The 19,780-nt window shown below is 39.0% G+C and overlaps 1 protein-coding gene across 1 annotated transcript in view; it reads right to left on the reverse strand.

Moving 5' to 3' along the window:
* Positions 1-19,780, reverse strand: part of SATB1 (SATB homeobox 1) — a 72,926-nt gene that overhangs the window by 26,738 nt on the left and 26,408 nt on the right. The window contains exons 6-10 of the mRNA XM_009071530.1: positions 19,379-19,490; positions 16,532-16,986; positions 8,118-8,389; positions 7,780-7,861; positions 6,918-7,058 (exon numbers count right to left, since the gene is read on the reverse strand). Of these exons, the coding sequence (XP_009069778.1) occupies positions 6,918-7,058; positions 7,780-7,861; positions 8,118-8,389; positions 16,532-16,986; positions 19,379-19,490 (1,062 nt within the window). The remainder of the gene's footprint in view (positions 1-6,917; positions 7,059-7,779; positions 7,862-8,117; positions 8,390-16,531; positions 16,987-19,378; positions 19,491-19,780) is intronic.

The following is a 19,780-nucleotide window of genomic DNA, read 5'->3' on the forward strand; positions in this document are numbered from 1 at the left end:
ATTCCTTTTATTCAATCTTTCTCTCATATTCTTTTGGCTTTTCAGAGACTTAACATTATATGTTATCCATGGTTCAAGCAACTAGGAAACAAGAAAATTCAACACATTGTAACAGGTGAGTGCATCTGAAATATGAGTTATCATTAACTGACCACTGCAAATTTCAATGTCATAAAATAAATTAGGTGGAAACCTATCAAACAGTCTTATAGAGACCTGTGAATCCTTATATGATTTCTTTGCCCCACACAAGTTAAGTAAAAATCCTAAGTGCAACATAAAAGAATATCTAATGAAATAGAAACCTGACAGATATATCTTGATTCATGCCTTACGTCCAGTACACTCAAATGCATGATAACGTTGAAAGGTTGTGGCTTTAGACCGAAGTTTTAAAAATTTATCAGTTCAGTTCTTAAGCTGTTTTTAAGAAAGGGATAATTTAGAATAATACGTATTTTAACCACTCATGAAACCAACACAGGACTTTCTTAAAAATATTAATTCTAGTTGTATTTCACTTACATACATCAAATACTTATTCTTCTCGCAGTCCAGGTTAAATAAACACCAAACATGTAAACAAGGCAGAATGATTACAGTACCACATCTATGCTGCTTCTGCAGCAGTAAGGAACATAACCAAAAAAATACATCAGTAGTGACATGACGTGCAGAAGACTATCCTTTCCTTCGTCCTCTGGAAATGATGGAAGTGATGTTTCAACACCAAGCATCATCTCACCAAGGTTACAGTGCAGTTTCTGCAATATCAGTTGAGAGGTACAAAAAAATCAGCAGGTACTCAGCTTATCCTATAATATTCTCAGTAGTTAAGGATAATGTCTTTCTTTAGCAGTTACTCTTGCAATGCTTGCCCAAGATTAGTGGACCTAATGGACCACTAATCCTAAAGTGGACCAGAGGAAAGGAAAGACTGGATTTCTGCCAAGAATCCACAAGGTGATGATGCAAAATCAAACCTTTAGATTTCAATTCAAACCTACTGGTTCATACTGAGGTCATTGAGAGCTGAATTAATTTAGTCATTCAGAAGTTACACATCTAGACTAAGATAGTCATTCAGCCCAACTCTAAATCTAATGGACAAAGCCTGGCATTTCCAGAAGGTGATTCAGCCTACTCTTAAGTACTTGCCTAAACCCACACTTTCACTATCATTTTGATCCAGTGCAAGTCAGCATCCTCCTATGCTCTGAAGTCCCTTGAGGTTCAAAGGGAAATCATGACAACATGATAATTCATCTTCTAATCTCACTCTCTATGAGCTTTCGTGTGTCACAGGTCTCATGATACGAGAACTAAAGGGTTTTGGGTGAGAGACATACTTAGGCAAACTAGCAGCCCAGTTTTTCCTAGAAGTGCCATGCTCAGTTTGTGTTAGCTATCCTCCATAGTGCTTTTAAGATAAAATAATCTACCCCAGAAACTGGGAGGGCACACCAGTTTTGCTGAGCCTGTTTTGATGATCAGGCTTTTCAGGAGCTGCACTAACACACGCCCATTCACTGCAAGGGGCAAAGCTCCAGCAAGAACAAGGTGTCCACAAGCACTTCCCCTTGCCTCCATTCTGGCAGGCATTAGTACTTTCTGGGGTCTGAAAACAGGAGTCCTAAATAAATAGGGAAATGAAGAAAAAATCCCAGAATGTGGCATATAGTTAATCACATATTTGCTTGGTACTTTGCAGCCATGCCCTTTTCTGCAGTGTGACATTTTAACAGCAACACTGCAGCAGAGAATGGCCAAGCCTGGGCTGACGTCTGCTCAGAAACACTTGAGGCACCTGGCAGTGGGCAGCATGAGAAGAAGCACCACAAAACTCTCTTCTTTCCACTGCAAAGCAGGAAAAGGCACACCTCACACTGGGCAAATCAGCACGGGGCCGCAAGAGCAGGTGCATCTCCTGAACATTATACAGTGAAATCACTTGAAAATTACAAAATCAGTGGCAATTTTATAACCTTTAAATGAAAATGACTTGCCAAAAGATAACTGACAACCAATGGGGATGTTAAACATACGACTGGAGACAGCCTTCTCTGCGTGCATGTAAAAATCAGACTAAGCTTTATTAGAGAACGAAAAAGCAACAGCTTTGTCAACATGCCTTCTTGGACTTTGGGTTTAAATTTTGGCAGCTATTTCAGTCCTTCCCCAAAAAAATATTTTTAACTTGCAACTAATCTTTGAAGGACCCAACTGGAAGATGAGAAGACGAAGGTATTCAGCTAGCATACACAAATCTTTTGGGAAAGAAGCACTTTGCTCTTGTGATCCTGATCAAAATGTGTCTCTTCTGTAAGCACACTGCCTTTTTGATTGCTACTCAGCTTCAAAAGACAGCTTCACGTTGTAGCAGTACTTCATAGACCACTTAACTGAGCTGTGAACACCCAGATCATCAAAACCCATCACACACTATGCTGGAGACATAATTTAAACTAAGCATCTTGGTCCACACTTTTCAATGTCAATTTAATATGGATACGCATTTAACCCAGGGGAATTACTGAAAATCCTCATTCTGATTCACAAATCACATCTATCTTTATAGAGGTACAACAAATTCAACATCTAATATGTCACTAAAGTTAAAACAAACAAATTCCTATTGGCTTCTATTGATATTGAATTAGGAAACACTAATTGAATTCAGAAAACACTAATATCTGCATCAAAAAGCCATATTGGCCCAAAGATCTTCAGGAGAATAGAAGTCTTAAAGTTGTAAAATGATGGGCTTGCAGATTATCACGATTTGTGCTTTGCAGCCATACCTTCTCCCTCTCCAATTTACATCACTGGCCAAGTATAGAAATTCTTCCCCCGCCTCTTAATAATTTCTCTTCAAAGATCAGGTATAGACTCTGGCTGGACTAGATGGACTATTGGTCTGTTCTGGTCTGATGAATTCCATGCAATAATGCTAATTAACCTCTTGGAGAATATCCATACATAAAACTGTTTCATAATTTATACATAAGCAAGCATCTAGGCTGTTGTGTTGAATTTAGAATTGAGTTCAAGACAGAGGCTGTTTGGAGCTGGGTTGAAAAAACACCCTCCTCCTCAAAACAACCCAACAGAAAACAAAAAAGCCCTCAACAGGGCAACTTCAGGACTTGGGAGAGGAGGTGGAAAAAGTATTCATTCTGGAGAGAAAAACAAAACAAAACATAATCTCTCATCTCATCCACACTTAAGCACAACCTCCCACCCCACCCACACTTACAGCCACATTTTCTGTTTAGGAAAGAAACCATAGATCAGCTAACTTTTCAATTTTTCTTTTTTTGGACAGCAACCAAATTTCGCAAACACTAACTGAACAGGGGAGCATTATTTTACAAATGTAACATGCTGAGAAGCTGAAATTCATTTGGCCATCTTCCTATCACCGATTTACTCTAAAAAATACTTGAAAAAAACCCCAACACATCCATCCCCTCCTGGCCTGCCCAGATATATCTTTGCATTAAGTAAGACTGATTAGCGTAACAAGAAGTTCTGGATTAATTCAATTTTCCTAAAAAAGGTCAGGTTGTTATAGAAGGAATAACCAATATGAAGAGCCTTTCACAAACATGGAAGTTCATTCCTTCCCCATCGAAACTGAAACAAAAAAATCTTATATAACACATTCTCATAAGTACTGTTTTAGCTTGGGAACAAAAATCTTCTTTAATCCTGGTTTAGCTTTTAATATTACATCGTACATTAAAATTCATAAAGTAGTTCATTCCAGGCAAAACAAACTACTTTTCAGTTCTGCTCTGCAAATAGCAGAGCAGGTACAATAAATGCTGTTGCTTTCAGAACAGCTTTTATCAGGACAAGGTTTACTACTCCATTATTACAGTGGCGCCTGGAAGTGCAGTTATAGTTAAGTGTCAGGGTTTCCATTATCTCTCCTTCAGGGTGGTTTTCGCGGGGGTGGGGGAAGAGGGTTTGCATTTATTATTTTGTTCCTTTTTACTTTTGTTAAAATGCAACTTGGCACAAAGACTATTAACCTAAATATCAAATTTTGCCGACTTACAAAACAAAAACTTTCTGGTGGTGACATACAGCATGTGCATATATTTGAACTCCAGGGCTCCACCATCAGCTTTCACAGAAGCTGGTGTTACCCAGAGTTCCTTGCAATGGAGGTTCACTGGTCCTTGAACACCATCAAAGCAGTGTCCTCCTTGAGACCAGTCTTTCAAGAGTGACATTCTATCTCTGAGGCCCAAGTCAAAATTGCTTTAGCATGAAGGAATTGTAATTTATCTGTAGTCAGAGGGAGGCCAGGATTATATTTACGAAAGAAAGGTTTTTCTCAATGAGTACCCGGAACCATGACTCATGCAAGATTTGTGGACACTTCTTAAAACACTGCCTCATTAAAATTATATTCTGCTCTTGACATTACAAGTACTTTGTTTTTACACAGGATGATGATGGGCCCCAACAGTTAACACAAATTTTCTTTGGGGAATATGGGAGGAAAGAAGGATTTCTTCCTCAGCTCTGCTGAAATAGAGATTACTTGTCCTGAGAAGGAAGCATTCGTAACTGCAGGATGTCTAACAAGCTTTAACCAGAATATTTTGGAAAAGAAAATCTGTAACTTGGCCACCTGTCTCCATCCTCCCCCACAAGGTGTACTAAGGAGAAGGGAGTCATCTTCCCCCCACATCCTGAATTGCCCTGATAAGACAGACAGGCCATCCCTAGCACCTCAGCATCCTCTAAAGTATTCCCACATCCTCTCACTTCCACATAACATGCAGTAGACTCATCCCCTGAACTTGTCTTAAGAATACCCTGAAAGGACCTCTGTGGGGTGATCTGCAAGATGATGGTGTTGAAGAGAGGATGGAAATTAATAAATATAACAAGAAAGGACTTTTGTCCTTCCTTCTAGATTGGAGAGGTTAAACTACGTCTCCATGCAGTACCTACCTGATGGAGATGCTAATACTTATAAACTCCAGTGCCCCAGGAAAGAGCCTGACAGAGAGGCTTCTGCCCCAGGAGGTGGGAAGGTGAACAATGTCCAAGGGAAAAATTCTTGTGTACGCCGTCTCCTTGTGCTCAGTCCGCCAGTGTGGAAGATAGTAGCAGACTTTTACAACTTGACCAGCTTAGAGCGCTATACACGCATTCCAAAAGCTCATGCATTAGAGGCTAATGATTTCAATTTAAAAAAAAAAAAGTAAGATTTTGCATTTTGTTTCAGTCAGAGAGAAAGGGAGAAGTAAGGGGGACAAAGAGCTTCTTAAAGGATTTCAAAAAAGAATTGGAAGCAATCCAGATACATTAGCTCAAGCAGCAACTAGTAAGAATGCTGTAAAAATGAGATAAATTCAACACAGTTCCTTCTAACTCAGGCACCAAGGTTTATGCTTGGTGAATTCCTACTATCTGATCAGACCTCCAAGGTCATGCTTTATGTTTTTGTAAGCAACAGTATGCAAAATTCACACAGAAAAAGCTCAGCTACTAAATGGTTAAGTCTGCTCTACTGTCTGGCCACCAGTTGGCAACACAAAAATGCAAAATAGATCCTTTTCAGGATGTTTATTTTCACATCCTTCCGAAACTGATAACTTGCAATTGCAAAATAAACCTTCATGTGTGGCATATTAGCTCCCATTTTTCATGGTTTCATAGTTTAATTGTTTCAAATGTTACACTGGTCTAAAGATTTAATATTAAATATGTTGGCTCTTGTGTAAATTCTGTTGTCAGGATAAATGGTCTGTTTTCTCTTTCAATGGTTATCCAAGAAGCTCACAGACAAGCTAAAAAAATATTATGCTGTATTATTGCATAGTGAACTTTAAATAATTGCTTATAATAAATTTAGTAGTAAGGATGTTAGTAGTTTTATTTCCTTAATAACAAATATTCAATAAACTGTGGATATTTGGGGAGGTATCAGCGTAGTAGTTTGCATTAATAAGTTTGTAGTATCCTGACTATAATTTATTTTTGCTACAATCTGTAAAGTTAAACTTGCCAGTGTTATAACTAGGATAATTTCATTATTATTTCTAGCATTAAGTATCGTACTTCTGTTACCAACATGAGTACTTCAATTTTCAAACTTAGGGCTCTGAACACTTAGAAACAGGTGAAAAGTGCTTCAGATGTCTATAGGTGGGTAATTCTGGAAACATGCAAAAAGGTCAAGGAGAATCCCAACTCAGAGGTTTCTACATTCTTAGTCCATTCACTAGGTAAAGTGCATACGTTTTCCTGAATGACAGAGAACAATATAACAACTAGAAAAAATAACTGCTTTGTTCTGTAGACCTCAAGTATTATTCTATAAGGTTTCCTTGTTGTTTTCCTTTTGAAAACGATTAAAACAAAAACTTATGCTGTTTCCACTTTGAACTGTCACAATTGGGTTAACTATACTCCTGACTCACACTAAAAAAAACCTCCTAAACCCCTAAATTAGGACTCAGAGTATGTTTTGTCAGTTAAGAAAACCCCTAAGTCTCACTTTCTTTCTGGCTGCAAGGGATTTATACAGTTTAAAGTGTGAATTAAAACCAATACAAGGACTACCTCTGACTTGACATCCTTCTGGAAGGTCCTGTAATTAACTCTGTTCTTTAGCTGTGAAATTGCCCAAGACCACTTGAGACAGAGTGAGACATTACCTTGGCAGAAAGAGATAAGTTAAGAAGGAGAGTTAGCCTTTGCTCTGAATTACCTGGGCTGTGGGAGCAGGTACAGATATTAAAACAAACTCAAATGTTATTTTAAACACAGTTATCTCTATTTAACTATTTTCCACTAAAGCATTACTGTGTAAATAGATTCTCATCCCTTATCTTGAAGAGTATCTATAGTGGATTTTACAGACTAAACTCAGTTAATGATAACAAAACTACCCCATTAGCACAGTCTGTTCTTTCTGCTAAAATTTTTTTGTCTTCTTGAGGAAAGCACTGCAGCAGGTCAAAGTGATCTTCCGTCCTCTCTTCTACAATTTTGTTATTCGTTACTTTAGTGTGGTCCTTAGTATCCAACAGCTGCAGGAAAATTAGAAAAATAATCTCGAGGAATTTATACCATTCAGAATGGCTATGGAACATAGTCATAGTCACAAGCCTATGACTGGTTAACAAAAACCTGTTGTTTACATACTCAACCAGCACAAAATTCCCACAATCCCAAAACCTTGCTTTGTATAGCAAATCTGGACTGTGTATACAGCATGATTCCCACCTTTCTTGAGATCAGCTTATTTCATCCTTGGATAGGTACAACCTTGAGCCACAGCAATGCAGAGTATTTCAGAAAAGATACAATTTTTGGAGTCTTTTGCTCACAACCACATTTCTTCTCTGTGGAAATCCTGTACATTCCTATGGCTCACGTGTATTTCTAGTGTACCTTAGAACAAGCATTGGAGTTTCCATGACAGATACAAGGACTAAGCCACTGAATTTCTGGATCCCACTCTATCAAACGTTGCAATTTTTGGAGAATTAAATCAAATAGATTTTACAGAAATCAATAGGAGTTTCATTTGAACAAATACTAAATGAAGCTTTAATGAACATTGCCAAATCTTTCTGAACAATGGATATAGCAAGACTGGTCTGTTATCACTGGATAACAGTGTCAGTAACTAAACCTGGCAAAAGCATGCCCAGCATTTTGGGATGGAGTCTTCTTTCCCCCCTAACTTTAGTTTTACCTGTTTGCTTTCTGGGAAATAATTTTTAAGCCACTACAATGTACTCATACTTCTGCTTTCACTCCCTTGCAGTTTAGTGGTCCAAATCCTTCAAAATCCCTATTTGAACCTCTAACATTACGAACCTGAGAACTGTAGGTAAAGATGACAGCTAAAAAGTCATCATCTTTCAGGCCCAGTAAAGCTCATATCTCAATAAAATGAGCACAAACTTCTGTAGGGACCATAACAGACAGAATTTATCTTAAAACTAAAAAACAGGTAGCAATAAACTGCTACTATCATCCATTACATTTCTTAAATTTAATTTGTGATATGCACTGCAAGTAACGATTCAATGAGTGTTTAAAAAATGCAACAGCTTTCTTCCTTCTAAGAAAGGTATCACCCAGCAGGACAGTGAGAAAACACAATGAGCAAACATGAAGGACAGAGAGAGCAGTTTACTTGTGGAGGCCGGCTGGGTGGTGTGCTTATGAGAGGTGCAGGGCCCATCGCAGAGGCTGCGTTCAAGCTCCTTTCCCTTTCGTCCTGGTAAATTCGATCTCGTTCTGCTTCTGGCAGCTGCAAGAAGTTCTGCATAGCCCGAAGGTTTACCAGTAAGGACTGCGAGGCAGTCTTGGGATCCTCTTCCTTTCGGAGGATTTCTGAAAGCAAGCCCTGTGGACAGGGAAGAAAAAAATAGGCCGGAGAGTTAGACTAGGTGAGTGCCTGTAAAACTGTGCTCTGCAAAACCACTGCTTATCAGTCACTGTTCGTCTTCCCACTGGGTTGAGAATGAGAACAGCAAATACACTATTCGCCCCACACAGGAATATATTAATGGCATTTTAGGTAGCAGAGAAGTAAGCCTCAGTTGTACCCTTAATTTTATTAAGCACCTGTTTTACATACAACATAAACTGAATCTGCCTAATAGGTCTTCTTTCTTTTACTGGCTTAACTTGCCATGAAATCTTTCACAGTTGACAGACAATCACAAGACGTTAAGAATAAGTGAAATACACTGGGGTGTTCTCAGGCTTCACAGACAAAATGCATAACCAACCTAAAAAAAATGCTTTTCACATTTCTAGCAACTTATAGAGCTCTTTGAAAGGAAGTGATATTTCACAACTAATCTGAGATGATAAACTTGTAACGTTCCTAAAGTACTGCTTAACTGACTCAGCCACATTTTTCGTAAGTCAGTATTTCTATGAGCTGTATATTGGAGTTAACAAGTGAGGAAACTCACTGTTGGATGCCCTCACCTTCTTGCACCTTCTCCTCTCCTCATCAGAACAACCCTAATCCTCACCCAGTCCACCACCTGGGATGGGAAATGAGAGGAAAACTGCACACACGGCTTCTGTAGCAGCAAGCCTGGGATGGGCAGGCTGCAGAGCACAGCATGCCACTAGCAGCTTGTACAGACCACACCAGGTTTTCTACACAATCATTTCCTCTCAGCTTGCAGCAACGGAGCAGGCGTGGAGGTCTGGGACACCTAATTACTTTAAAAGATGAAATATTTATGAATCTGTGAGTGCAACTACAACTGTAATGACAACAGGTTCTACCCCTGCCCCCGCCAAATCCTCCTTTTAAGTATGTCAGGCATCCAAAATGCTCTACTGTCTTGGAGTAACAAGACAGTGATAGGAAACCTAACTTTTGCAAAGGCATATGTGAACTTCTTTTTAGGATAAATGGTGTTGCTGTGCTGGTACAAGAAGCAGGTTGGTATGAGAGGCTTTTACTGCTAATGTAACAAGGGAACACAGATGTGAATGTAAGGAAATAGCACATCCCAATGTTTCTTGTCCTAAAGAACTGTTCTAAGTTATTTGGGATAATGGAGGGGGAAATGAAGGGAGGGAAGCAGACAATAAAAAAGCTAAAACTAAGGTAGGCAATCCTGACTATATCCATTCCTAAACAACAGAAAGACACAGCCAAGATGTATCTTTGTAGGAAAGTCTAATGCTAACAGCACACACTCCTGTGGAAGCTGTCACCACTCTAAGGTCTTATCCTAACAGGCAAAAGACCTTTATGAAGGTGCTGCTGCAAAGTCACCGCTCTCAGGCAGGGTCTGAGCCCACCCAGTGTGGATCTGAGCTCTGCATTTCCCTGTTGCTCCTCCAGCTCTTGGGCAATGAGGACCAAGGTGCTAACCACTACACTGGGGCCAGTGTGGTTCTCATGGCCCTGTCTGTGCCTGAACATGTAATAGTGAAATGGGATGGAAAAAACCCAGTCTTTCCAGCACTAAGCATGAAAAATATTTTGGAGGAGGATTAAAAAATAATCTTGTGGGATACCTTCTTACCACTTTGCTTCATCCCTCCTCTTTTCCAGTATCCAGGCAGAAACTACTCAGAAGGTAAATAAATGAGTTACTGACATAAATGGCATTTGGGTGAAGCATAAGCTTTTCTTAATGATTAGTCTAATAATAAATACACTTGTTAGAAAACATGGAAACTTAATTTGTGTCTACTATTTTTTCTACATCTAAGTACTCAGACCCAGTTACTACTGTTTGTCAGTGGTAGGGTTACGCGACCTACCCTCAAAGGAGGCAAAAAATGATTTTGCGACACTGGAGAAAAGGCAAAGCTGTCTGCAGAGCACAGAATGTAGAGAACAGAATAGTTTAGGCTGGAAAAGACCTTTAAGATCATCATGTCCATCCAGCAACCCAGCACTGCCAAGTCCACCACTACACCGTATTCCTCAGTGCCACATTTGTACATCTTTTAAGTATCTCCAAGGATAGTGGTTCCACCACTTCTCTGTCAGCCTGTTCCAATGCTGTGGGACACCTCTTGGTGATTAGAAATGCCACCAAGTATTCATTCTTTTCTCCTTCCCCTATCACTGCTGTGACTCTGCCTGAGCTGGGAGCAGAGCAGCAGACAGAGATGCAGAAAGAGGAGGGGAGATGACAGAGCAGGGAGAAGGCAAGGAGGAGTTTGTTTCTAGGGCTCTGAACTAAGGGTCAGAATATGCAAGGAAAGAATATGAAAAATAAGATATAGTACCACGTGCAGGCAAAGACTTACAATACAGTTTGCCTGGTTTAAAGATTACTTCATTGTTACTGTTTCAGTTTTTATGCATAAGACTTCAGCTAAAAGTTGTTAGACAAGATGTACAATGGGAAAAATCCTAGAAAGCAAATGTCAGCTCTCACATCCTGCCCCATGCTGATGTGTGGAGATTTACTATTCGTTTTACCAGGCTTGAACTCGTTTGCTGAGATACTAGTCTTGGTGTGATCTCCTGATATTGTACCTCAGGATGCATAAAAGCTAAACCTGTTTTGCATAGAGATTATAAACACTGTTAGATTCAGAGCCCTCCTCACTGTTTTTCCCTGGTATTCTTTTTGCACTGGAAATGTATTTTCTTAAATGTTCCCAGGTTCTATTGAAAAAAAAAATTTTACATGTCATCACAAGTATAATTCTTTACTAATGGCACAAAAATGTTCAATAAATATTATCAGGGCTTTCAAAAGCTCATTACGAATTCTTTAAAAATGGAGATATATTAAAGTGTCTGCCAATATGAACACAAACACTGCCTGTCTGGCCCCCAGTTTGTCTCCTCTTTGAATGTAATCACTGATTCAAATAGATTTTATCAGCCTGATAGAACTTCAAAGCTCCCAGAAGAAAAATGCGATTTGCCCAAACTTTCCAAAACATACAGAACATCACTGAATGCTATCTCTTTCTATTGCAGGATGCTCCTATGCCATGTCCAGGTGGAAGATTATTCTCAAGCTCCACCCACAAGCCTGGATCCCTGCTAAGTAAGTTATAAGCAGACACATTTATCTATGTCGCTTAGTAGCAAGAGGAGAGCTGTCATGATAGTGTAATAGCACCTTTTTACCTTTTATTCAATAGTGATATGGATAGTGTGCTTTTTCTTAAATTACACTACGAAGAATTATATGAATACTGTGGCAATTTCTGTTATACTTAAGCAGGCAAATTTCTCTCTACCACATAATTTACAGAACTCAAATTCAATAAAACATTACATGATGGTCCATTACTGTTATCAGTTTTGAATAATCCATCTTCATTTTTCATTTTACTGGAAAATAAAGTGTGCCAAAGACAAAGTGGAAGGAAAAAAAATAGTGCCTGAGAAGGTGGATTGTGTAAACTTAGATTTTGTTTTACAATTACACAGAGCCGTTTACTGCATCCAAGTGTTCTCCTTCGAAATAGCAATTGCCCAGAATTAGCATGAGCACAGTCCTAAATACATAGAAGTTTTCACATATGAGAAAAGGCATTATGCATGAACAAAAGGCAATGCGTCCTGGCAGCTAATATTTTTAACAAGCATGGGGCTTGTTACTACTACTAACAAGTAGAAAGGCAAGAGAGAGAAAGAAACTCTGGGAAGTACTCAAAAACCTTCAGATCAAACATTGTTACTGGTGCGAAGAAGGAAAATGACAACAGTCAGACATGGCAAAAGCAGCAAAAAGCACTCCTCCTTCTGTGAAGACAGAGCCTAGAGGTCACCTCCGTACAACAGCACTCGAGTTCAGGCAGCAAACCTTACGGTTGAAAGTGTACAGAAACAGAGACAGGCAGCCCTCAGTTACAGTTCCAACCACAACAGTGACACACAGTTCCTCGCTCGCACAGCGTGGACTCGTCACCAGGGTAAGCTACACCTTCAAGTCAAATGTCAGACTTGCTGCGGAACCGAAGCCTTCAGTTTCCTGACTCATGTTTACATTTACAAACACACAGAAATGGGAGAGGAGTTTGTTTGTTTAGGGCTCTGAAGGTTGTTCAGCTCAACAAATTCTTTTGTGCCACTCCAGCTCTAAGGACAAAACACAATAGAGAAACTCCCAGTTTAACTGCACATTTGAAGGGGCTAGCAGAGCCTCTCTGCTGATAGGAGGCTGCAGCACTGTGCTTTGTGGGGCTGCCCCAGTGGATTGTTGCTGTCACCCCACAGCTGCTCAGGGCCACACAGGGAAGCAAACTGATCACGTTTTCTGGCCAGCAAGGCAAAAGAAAATACTGAACTCGCTCTTTCAAGACAGCAGAGGTGTCTGCACAGTGCACTGACATCAGCTGGAAAAAATACTGTTTATGAATTCGGTGAACTGCCAATGGAAACATAAGTAGCTCAATTTACCAAAATGACGCTGGCAAACAGAGAAAATGATAGTCACCTTTGGTAGCCTTGCTTGAGGTGAAACCCAGATCTGCTAGCACAAATCCTGACTCAAATTCTTCCATGGTGCACTGCAAAGAGCTGACAACAGGATTCAACCTGTTCCTCTGCACCCAGTGACCTGGAATCACAACTGCTGAAGGACAAGCAAAACTTCAGATCCAACCGTGCTCTGAAGCCTTCCTAGAATGACCACAGAGGAATTTCTCTTGCAGAAAAGTGCTCTGCCTTCCAAAACTGCTTCTGCTCTCTACAACAATTCTTCTACTGTGTCTGTATAGATGTGAATTTTCATTCAAGTTATAGCTATCTGGACTTTGATTAGTCTTTACAAGGCACATTCCTGAGAAATCAGTTTTCAAATGATCATTTGAAACTTAAGGACAGGGGGGAAACTATCCAAGAAGATATTATGGTCATACCCTTTCTTTCTTAAGGACACTCTTCTTAGGCATGGTTGAGGGGGTTTTTGTGCTTTATAAACAGATGACAATAAAATAAATTCTTTAAAAGACACTAGTTTTCAGAAGTATTTTTACCAAATTCTTTCTTTTGAACTAGAGAAAGGCAGATATATTCCTAGTCAGCACTTTTGTCCATAAATCAAAAGGTCTTGAAAGCTAGGGCCAAGTGCTGAATTACTACACTAAGCTCCTAGAACCCACCTTCCCACCCAAAACCATCAGCAAATTCTGTATTCAAATTGCAGAGTATACGTCTGAAAAACAAGAGATGCCAACATCTTCAGCCAATTCCACTGAAGTCCACTTTATTGCCTAAATAAAGCTAAATTATTTTTAATTTATAGATCACTTCCTTCCCTAACTTTTACGTTGAAAACAAATCTCTCCCCACATCTGAGACAGTATCTTAACAGCAGGGTTTTCTTGCACAGAACTCCTAACCGATTTCAGTGAGTTCTTATGCCTTTAGAAACTGATGGCATGATATGGTCCCTGGACACGGCTCAAATATGCTTATGACAGTTTCAAAAATGTCAGTGGTAAGCCTGAGTTAGCTTTTTATCTCAGAAAACAGTAGATGAATTTAAACAAGCATTTTCACTTGCTCTAGCCAAACACACACACACAAAAAGACCTAAGATACTACATCAATATTAGAATATAACTTCTAAATAGCATCTGTTATTAAAGTGCTGCCCTAATTTTACTTAAATATGATGTATCCTTGAATAAGCTGTGATGAATTCAGAAGTACAGCAAGCAGAACAAATTTAAAAGTTTTTACATTAGGATCACTAGTACCTGTGCATATCCTTGGACATCAGCTGTCATGGTGGGTAAAATTAACAATTTCCAGTTTTGCAAAGGTTACAAACTCCTTTGTATTTCAATGGGGCTTTGTTTCATATGAAAAGTATGCTGAGATATTTCTGGGCAACACTGAGGTTAATACTGTCTAACCTCCTAGTATTTTTCCTTTTTCTTCCCTACATTCCATACATAACAAACACTGCAAAAGCTTACACAGATAACTGCAAATACTAATTTGATTAGCTAACACAAATTGTCAGATATAGGGATACTACTGTGTTCTCTCAAGTAGATTTGGTTGAAAATTGCCAAAATCTATTACAGAAATTTCCTATCTCTTCAGGGGAATTGTTTTCAACGTTCATTTTGGGGTTTCCTTCCAGTTTTGGGTCACTTTGAACACATATTACCAACCTGGTTAACCACAACGTCTGTGGAAGAACTGAACTTAAAACAAATATTTAATAACATTTGTTGTAAGAAAAATACATAGTGATAAGTATTTTTAATATATATAGTGCAACAATAATACTAATATAAAAGAATCAGTATTTGCACTAGAAATCTGGTTCTACAGTTGCACTCATCACATCTAAAGGAGCATCTTCTCATTCTGTGTCATATAAATTCAATGTCCAGTCAGAACCAATCATCCTTGTATTTCAGGTAACAAATACTGCTCATGCACGAAGGATATGCCAAAAGCTGTACGCAAAACTAGCTGACAAAAACTGACCAAATTACTTCAGAGGGGGAAGAAAGTTCAGAGAAAACAAGGTGCTCTTAGAATCATCATAGAACCAACTGGGTTGGAAGAAACCTCTAAGATCATCGAGTCCAACCCTAAGGACAAGTGTGAGAAACAAGTAAATATAAAAAACCCTTTGTTTTTAAAATTACTTGCTTGGCTTTTTGTCCAGCTAAGATGGCACCCGCAAACCATTGCTACATGAAGCTACTATTATTGCTTCAATACTTTCTAGTATCAATAGTTAAATTTTAAACATTATATTAAGCAAGACTCTATGTCACTTACTTGCAAATATACACTGCCTGAACCTATCTTAAGTAATTCTTGCATGAGTTCATGTATCTCATGAAATCGCGTATGAAAGACCCAGATCTTGAAAACCTCCTCTGCTGTTGATAGGAAAGTCACACACAGAGCTCTTCAGAGAATTCACACAATGACTCTACTTTCTTTTAGCTAAAGGAGGATGTAAAAATTTTTAAGACAACAGTAATTCAGAACAATTACAAATGACATGCTGATTCAAACCTGGTACCACAGCATTTGAAACAGAATTTTTATTCTCTAACTACACAGGGAGAAACAACCTTTCAAGAGAGGCCCAAATTGTGATTTTTTTGTTTTACTCTAATATACAGTGGACAAATGGTTCCTTAAGTACGCGTTTTCATTTTAAAATGTGTAATTCAAAGCACGTTTACCTATGTCTTTTTTAAATATTTCCTATTAAAAAAATTCCTATTTTATTTTCTATTAAAACAGACTTCTAAAATTTTGAGATCTTATTATTTGCATTGGATATACTGACATTTCTTCCATAATTTCTGCTTGATTAAATTCCATGCAACATGGCATTAAGTTAAATTCATAGAGCAGAATAAATTATAACAGGGTTAGCTTCTAAAACAGGTGTAAAAAATAACACATTTTAGTGTTACTTATCAGCTTTGCTAGGGCTAGCTTTTTCTGCATTGAAGAGCTGAAGTATATGTTCTGACGTGGACATCAGCAAGCTCAGCAACTACTCTTTTTGCAATAAGCTACAAAAAATACATGAAAAGAGTAGATGATCTAAAGATAAAGCTTTTAATTTTTAATCTTTTCAGAAGCCTGAAAAGATGTTATTAAGACTTTCACTAGAAAATAATCAAAATAAATGCAAACATGAATAAAAGACTACGTCCGGTACACCTGTGAAAGAAGACAGGTTGTTCAGTGTGTATGGGTACAACTTTGCAACACAAATGGCAATCTGTTGGGTGACTTTGTGAATGGTTCTGCATAGAGCTGTTCATTTCCTTTCCAGGGAAGATTCAGCTATTCATAAACCATCACAACTGGAGAGGAACCAAGGTGCCTGTAAGAACAGCAGGTATTTCCACAAACCAATCCCTGAAGATTTCTGTACTGTATCAACATGAACAGTGGGCCTGCAAGGAAGCAAGGTTCCTTCAAAGGAGCTAAGTAACAACGCAGAAATGAGGAGAGAGACTTAAAAGATGGCAATTACTAATTAGAGAGAGAAAGAAGGAACTCTTAGACTTATAAAAAAATTAGAAACAGATGACTGACCTGAGTTCGGTTAAAAGCCACACGTGCAAATACTGCCTGTGAGATTCCTGCTCGTTTCAGTTCATCACGGACCCACTGGTAGATTTCGGAAGACACCTCTGTGTTTGTTGAGACCTGCTGCTCCAACGGCTTGTTCATGGATCTACTGACAGGAGGAGGGTGGTTCAAGTACTGTTGGTTTAAGGACTGCTGGGCTAGAAGTCTGTTCACTGCATACTGCTGGTTCAGCAACTGGGCCATTACCAGCTGCTGATTTACCAGCTGAGGGCTAATGGGAGTAGATACAAGTCCAGGGTGCAGGTTTGGAAGTGGGGTCCGAACTGATGGTTGACTACCATGAGAAAGCTGAACAGGAGATGGAGGCTGTTCGGCTGTGTTCCCTGGGACTGGCTGCTGACCGAAGTTGACATGGTTGGCACCTTGCTGGGATAGTTCAGAAAGGCTATCCATCTCAACTATGGTGGAAAAGAAACATTGAAAAGGCCAACATCAGACTGAAAATCACAAACTTAATTCTTCTTGCAAGACATGATAATAAAAATAAACAAATATAAAATGATGCAATGCAACTGAACTGTGAGCATGCTGCTATATCCCATAGTGATGGGCACAGGGGACTCCAGACAAGGCAGTACCCAACTAGAGATGGGGCAAGGAGAAGACACAAAAAAACTCTAGTGTGCTGCAGACAACACAGGTGAAACACTAAGTGCCTCTGTGCAAAGGGTAAGGAGTGACGCAGGTGAAACAGTAAGTGCCTCTGTGCAAAGGGTAAGGAGGACTGTTACAGGAAAGCATGCCTCGGCCAGAGCCAGAGAAGCCCCCAGTAACTGGTTTTGTTTCTCCCATGACGTCCCTGCCACGACATCTGCAGTTCCCAGCTACTGGAAATCTGTAACAAGCAGGGTGAGGTGCAGATCTCCTCATGCTCTGCTAATTTCTAGATGCTGCATCAATTGTATGGGACTGCTAGGAACTAGTATAATTTATGTAAATTACACAGATGGGCTGCTTTATCTTGCAACCATGTATGCATGGTTTTTTTCAGTGACTTGCAACATGGTTGAATTTTTTTCGTATATTAACTCATCTGCCTTGACACACCCTCCTTTTTAATTAACAACACAGTTTTTTTAAACTACAAGAGTTCTTCCAGTTCCCCTCTTGTGCATGATAAAACAATATAAAATAACTCCAGGCTGATGTAAAGGAGTCTCCTTTTTATCAGTGTATGCCACTTTGTTAAATTTTAAACAATCTCACTTCTAGAGCTTTAGAAGCTCTGGTCTGGAAACAGCCTTAATAAAATACACTGTATTTAAAAACCCAAAGTCCAGTATTTTCACAGCACCAATTGTGCAGCAATTTTTTTCCTATACTAGTAAAGCCATTTGTGGTTTTTTTTTTTGAGGCAGTGCCTCAGCTTTTCATAGTAATTATGATCTTCACTAAGAGTCATCATTGCAAGACTACACAGGGATGAGAGCTGGACGAAGAAATCGGTGCCATGATTCCCACCCACATCCTTGTGCTTCACTGTCCTATCACAGGCAGAAATGTAATAAATAGAAAGCAAGCCAGTTGTTCTGCAGAGAGTTCTGGTGTCCATAGCCTGGATCAGCCTCCAAGCAGAAGCCCTGCTATTCCTCACCCAGGAGGCTTTGGGGGCAATGCTGCCTCTCTCCCCAGGTTACACACAAATACACAAACAGGCACAGGTTTCCTATTCACTGGCTTCAGTGTCTCCAAATGAATGGATGGTGAACCTGTCTTGGCAGGTCACATAAGTAAAATTTTGCAGGGGTTGCCCCATGCAGAAGTGTTGCTGCAGTGGAGGTGGGAGAGGCTGCTGTGGAAAGGACACCCTCTCATGGCTCTGCTGCCTCCCTCATGGACCACCTGAAACCAAGTGAAGCCTTACCACCTTACCACCAAATTTGGTGGTCTCAGAAGAAGAGTTTGTTGTTGCACAGATTAAGGAAAGAAGCTGCCTTTTCACTTGCAGAAAGTAGAGATCAACCCAAGTGGGCCATTCACTCAGAATAGTAATTCAAGCAATTATCACAAAAGTGATGCATTGTCTTCATTACAGCCTTAAGCTATAAAAGGCAAGGAACCCGTTTCGGTAGATGAATGATTTTGCTTCAAATACTGAAAGCTAAGTCAAGCTCAAAATTCAGTCCAAACTGAGGTCCAATTTCTCCATTCTCTTGAAAACTATGTAGAAATTTTCCAACATAAAGTGTTCAAAATTCTGTGAACAGGTTTAAGAAATAGTTTTTAAAAGGGACAATACGAAAAGATAAAAATTATCACAGAATTAGTATGTCCCAGTGGTAGATTTTTTTCTCCAATAACTTGTGCTTACTGCAACAAGCAAACAATTGTCACAACAACTATTTGTTAAAATGAATTGAAATTGGGGTCCCAAAGATATGAAATTATAAAATTATAGCATTCTTCTTGGAAGGTAGTGATAGTTATAGAAGCCTGTTTCTTTAAATATACATTAGCCAGAGCAAGAAAAAAATACATACATTAAAAAATCAGTTCGTCACAGTTCCAGGAACAGGTTTTCTAAACAATTATTCTGGATGGTAGAAGATCTCTAGATTTACAGAATGACAGCTTTACATCTCTGGCAAGCCAAGTCAGCTTGGCTGTTTCAATAGCAAATATTTATTTAAATGAATTCTTTCACTATATATGTACTTTCTACATCTACTCATCAAAAGCATCCTAAACTTATCGTGAAGGGAACTGGCTTCTTATATGGCTGTGACAGACCTCAATGTGACACATAATGGTATGTAACCACCATCAAGGCAATTTTTTTTTTTTGCTTACCCATCATATCTTTTGCCTTCTTGAAATGTTTATACCACCTTCCAAATTCCTGACATTTTGCTGCTGAGACATTTGCATAGTAAGTGCTGTTCACAATGGAAGAAATCATACTCTGTGTGAAAAGGGGAGAAGAAAAAAAAATCTGTAATACAGAGCAGTACTAGTTAAAGCACAAATTATTTCAATTGTTGAACCCCTGTATTTTTAGATTTGGTGAACCATATTGCATTTTTAATCCAATCATCCAAAGCCTTTTAAAAAAACTCATTAATTGAGCATGAAAACAAACCAAGGTATATTGTAAATGGGAGTAAAAAAAGCAGATGTACTAAGGGAAAAACAAAGTTATCAACCGAGAAACGTCAAGCAATGGGATGGACTCTGGACAGATGATCCTAATCT

Source organism: Acanthisitta chloris, unplaced genomic scaffold (genome assembly GCF_000695815.1).
Source record: "Acanthisitta chloris isolate BGI_N310 unplaced genomic scaffold, ASM69581v1 scaffold27153, whole genome shotgun sequence".
NCBI classification, from domain to species: domain Eukaryota; kingdom Metazoa; phylum Chordata; class Aves; order Passeriformes; family Acanthisittidae; genus Acanthisitta; species Acanthisitta chloris.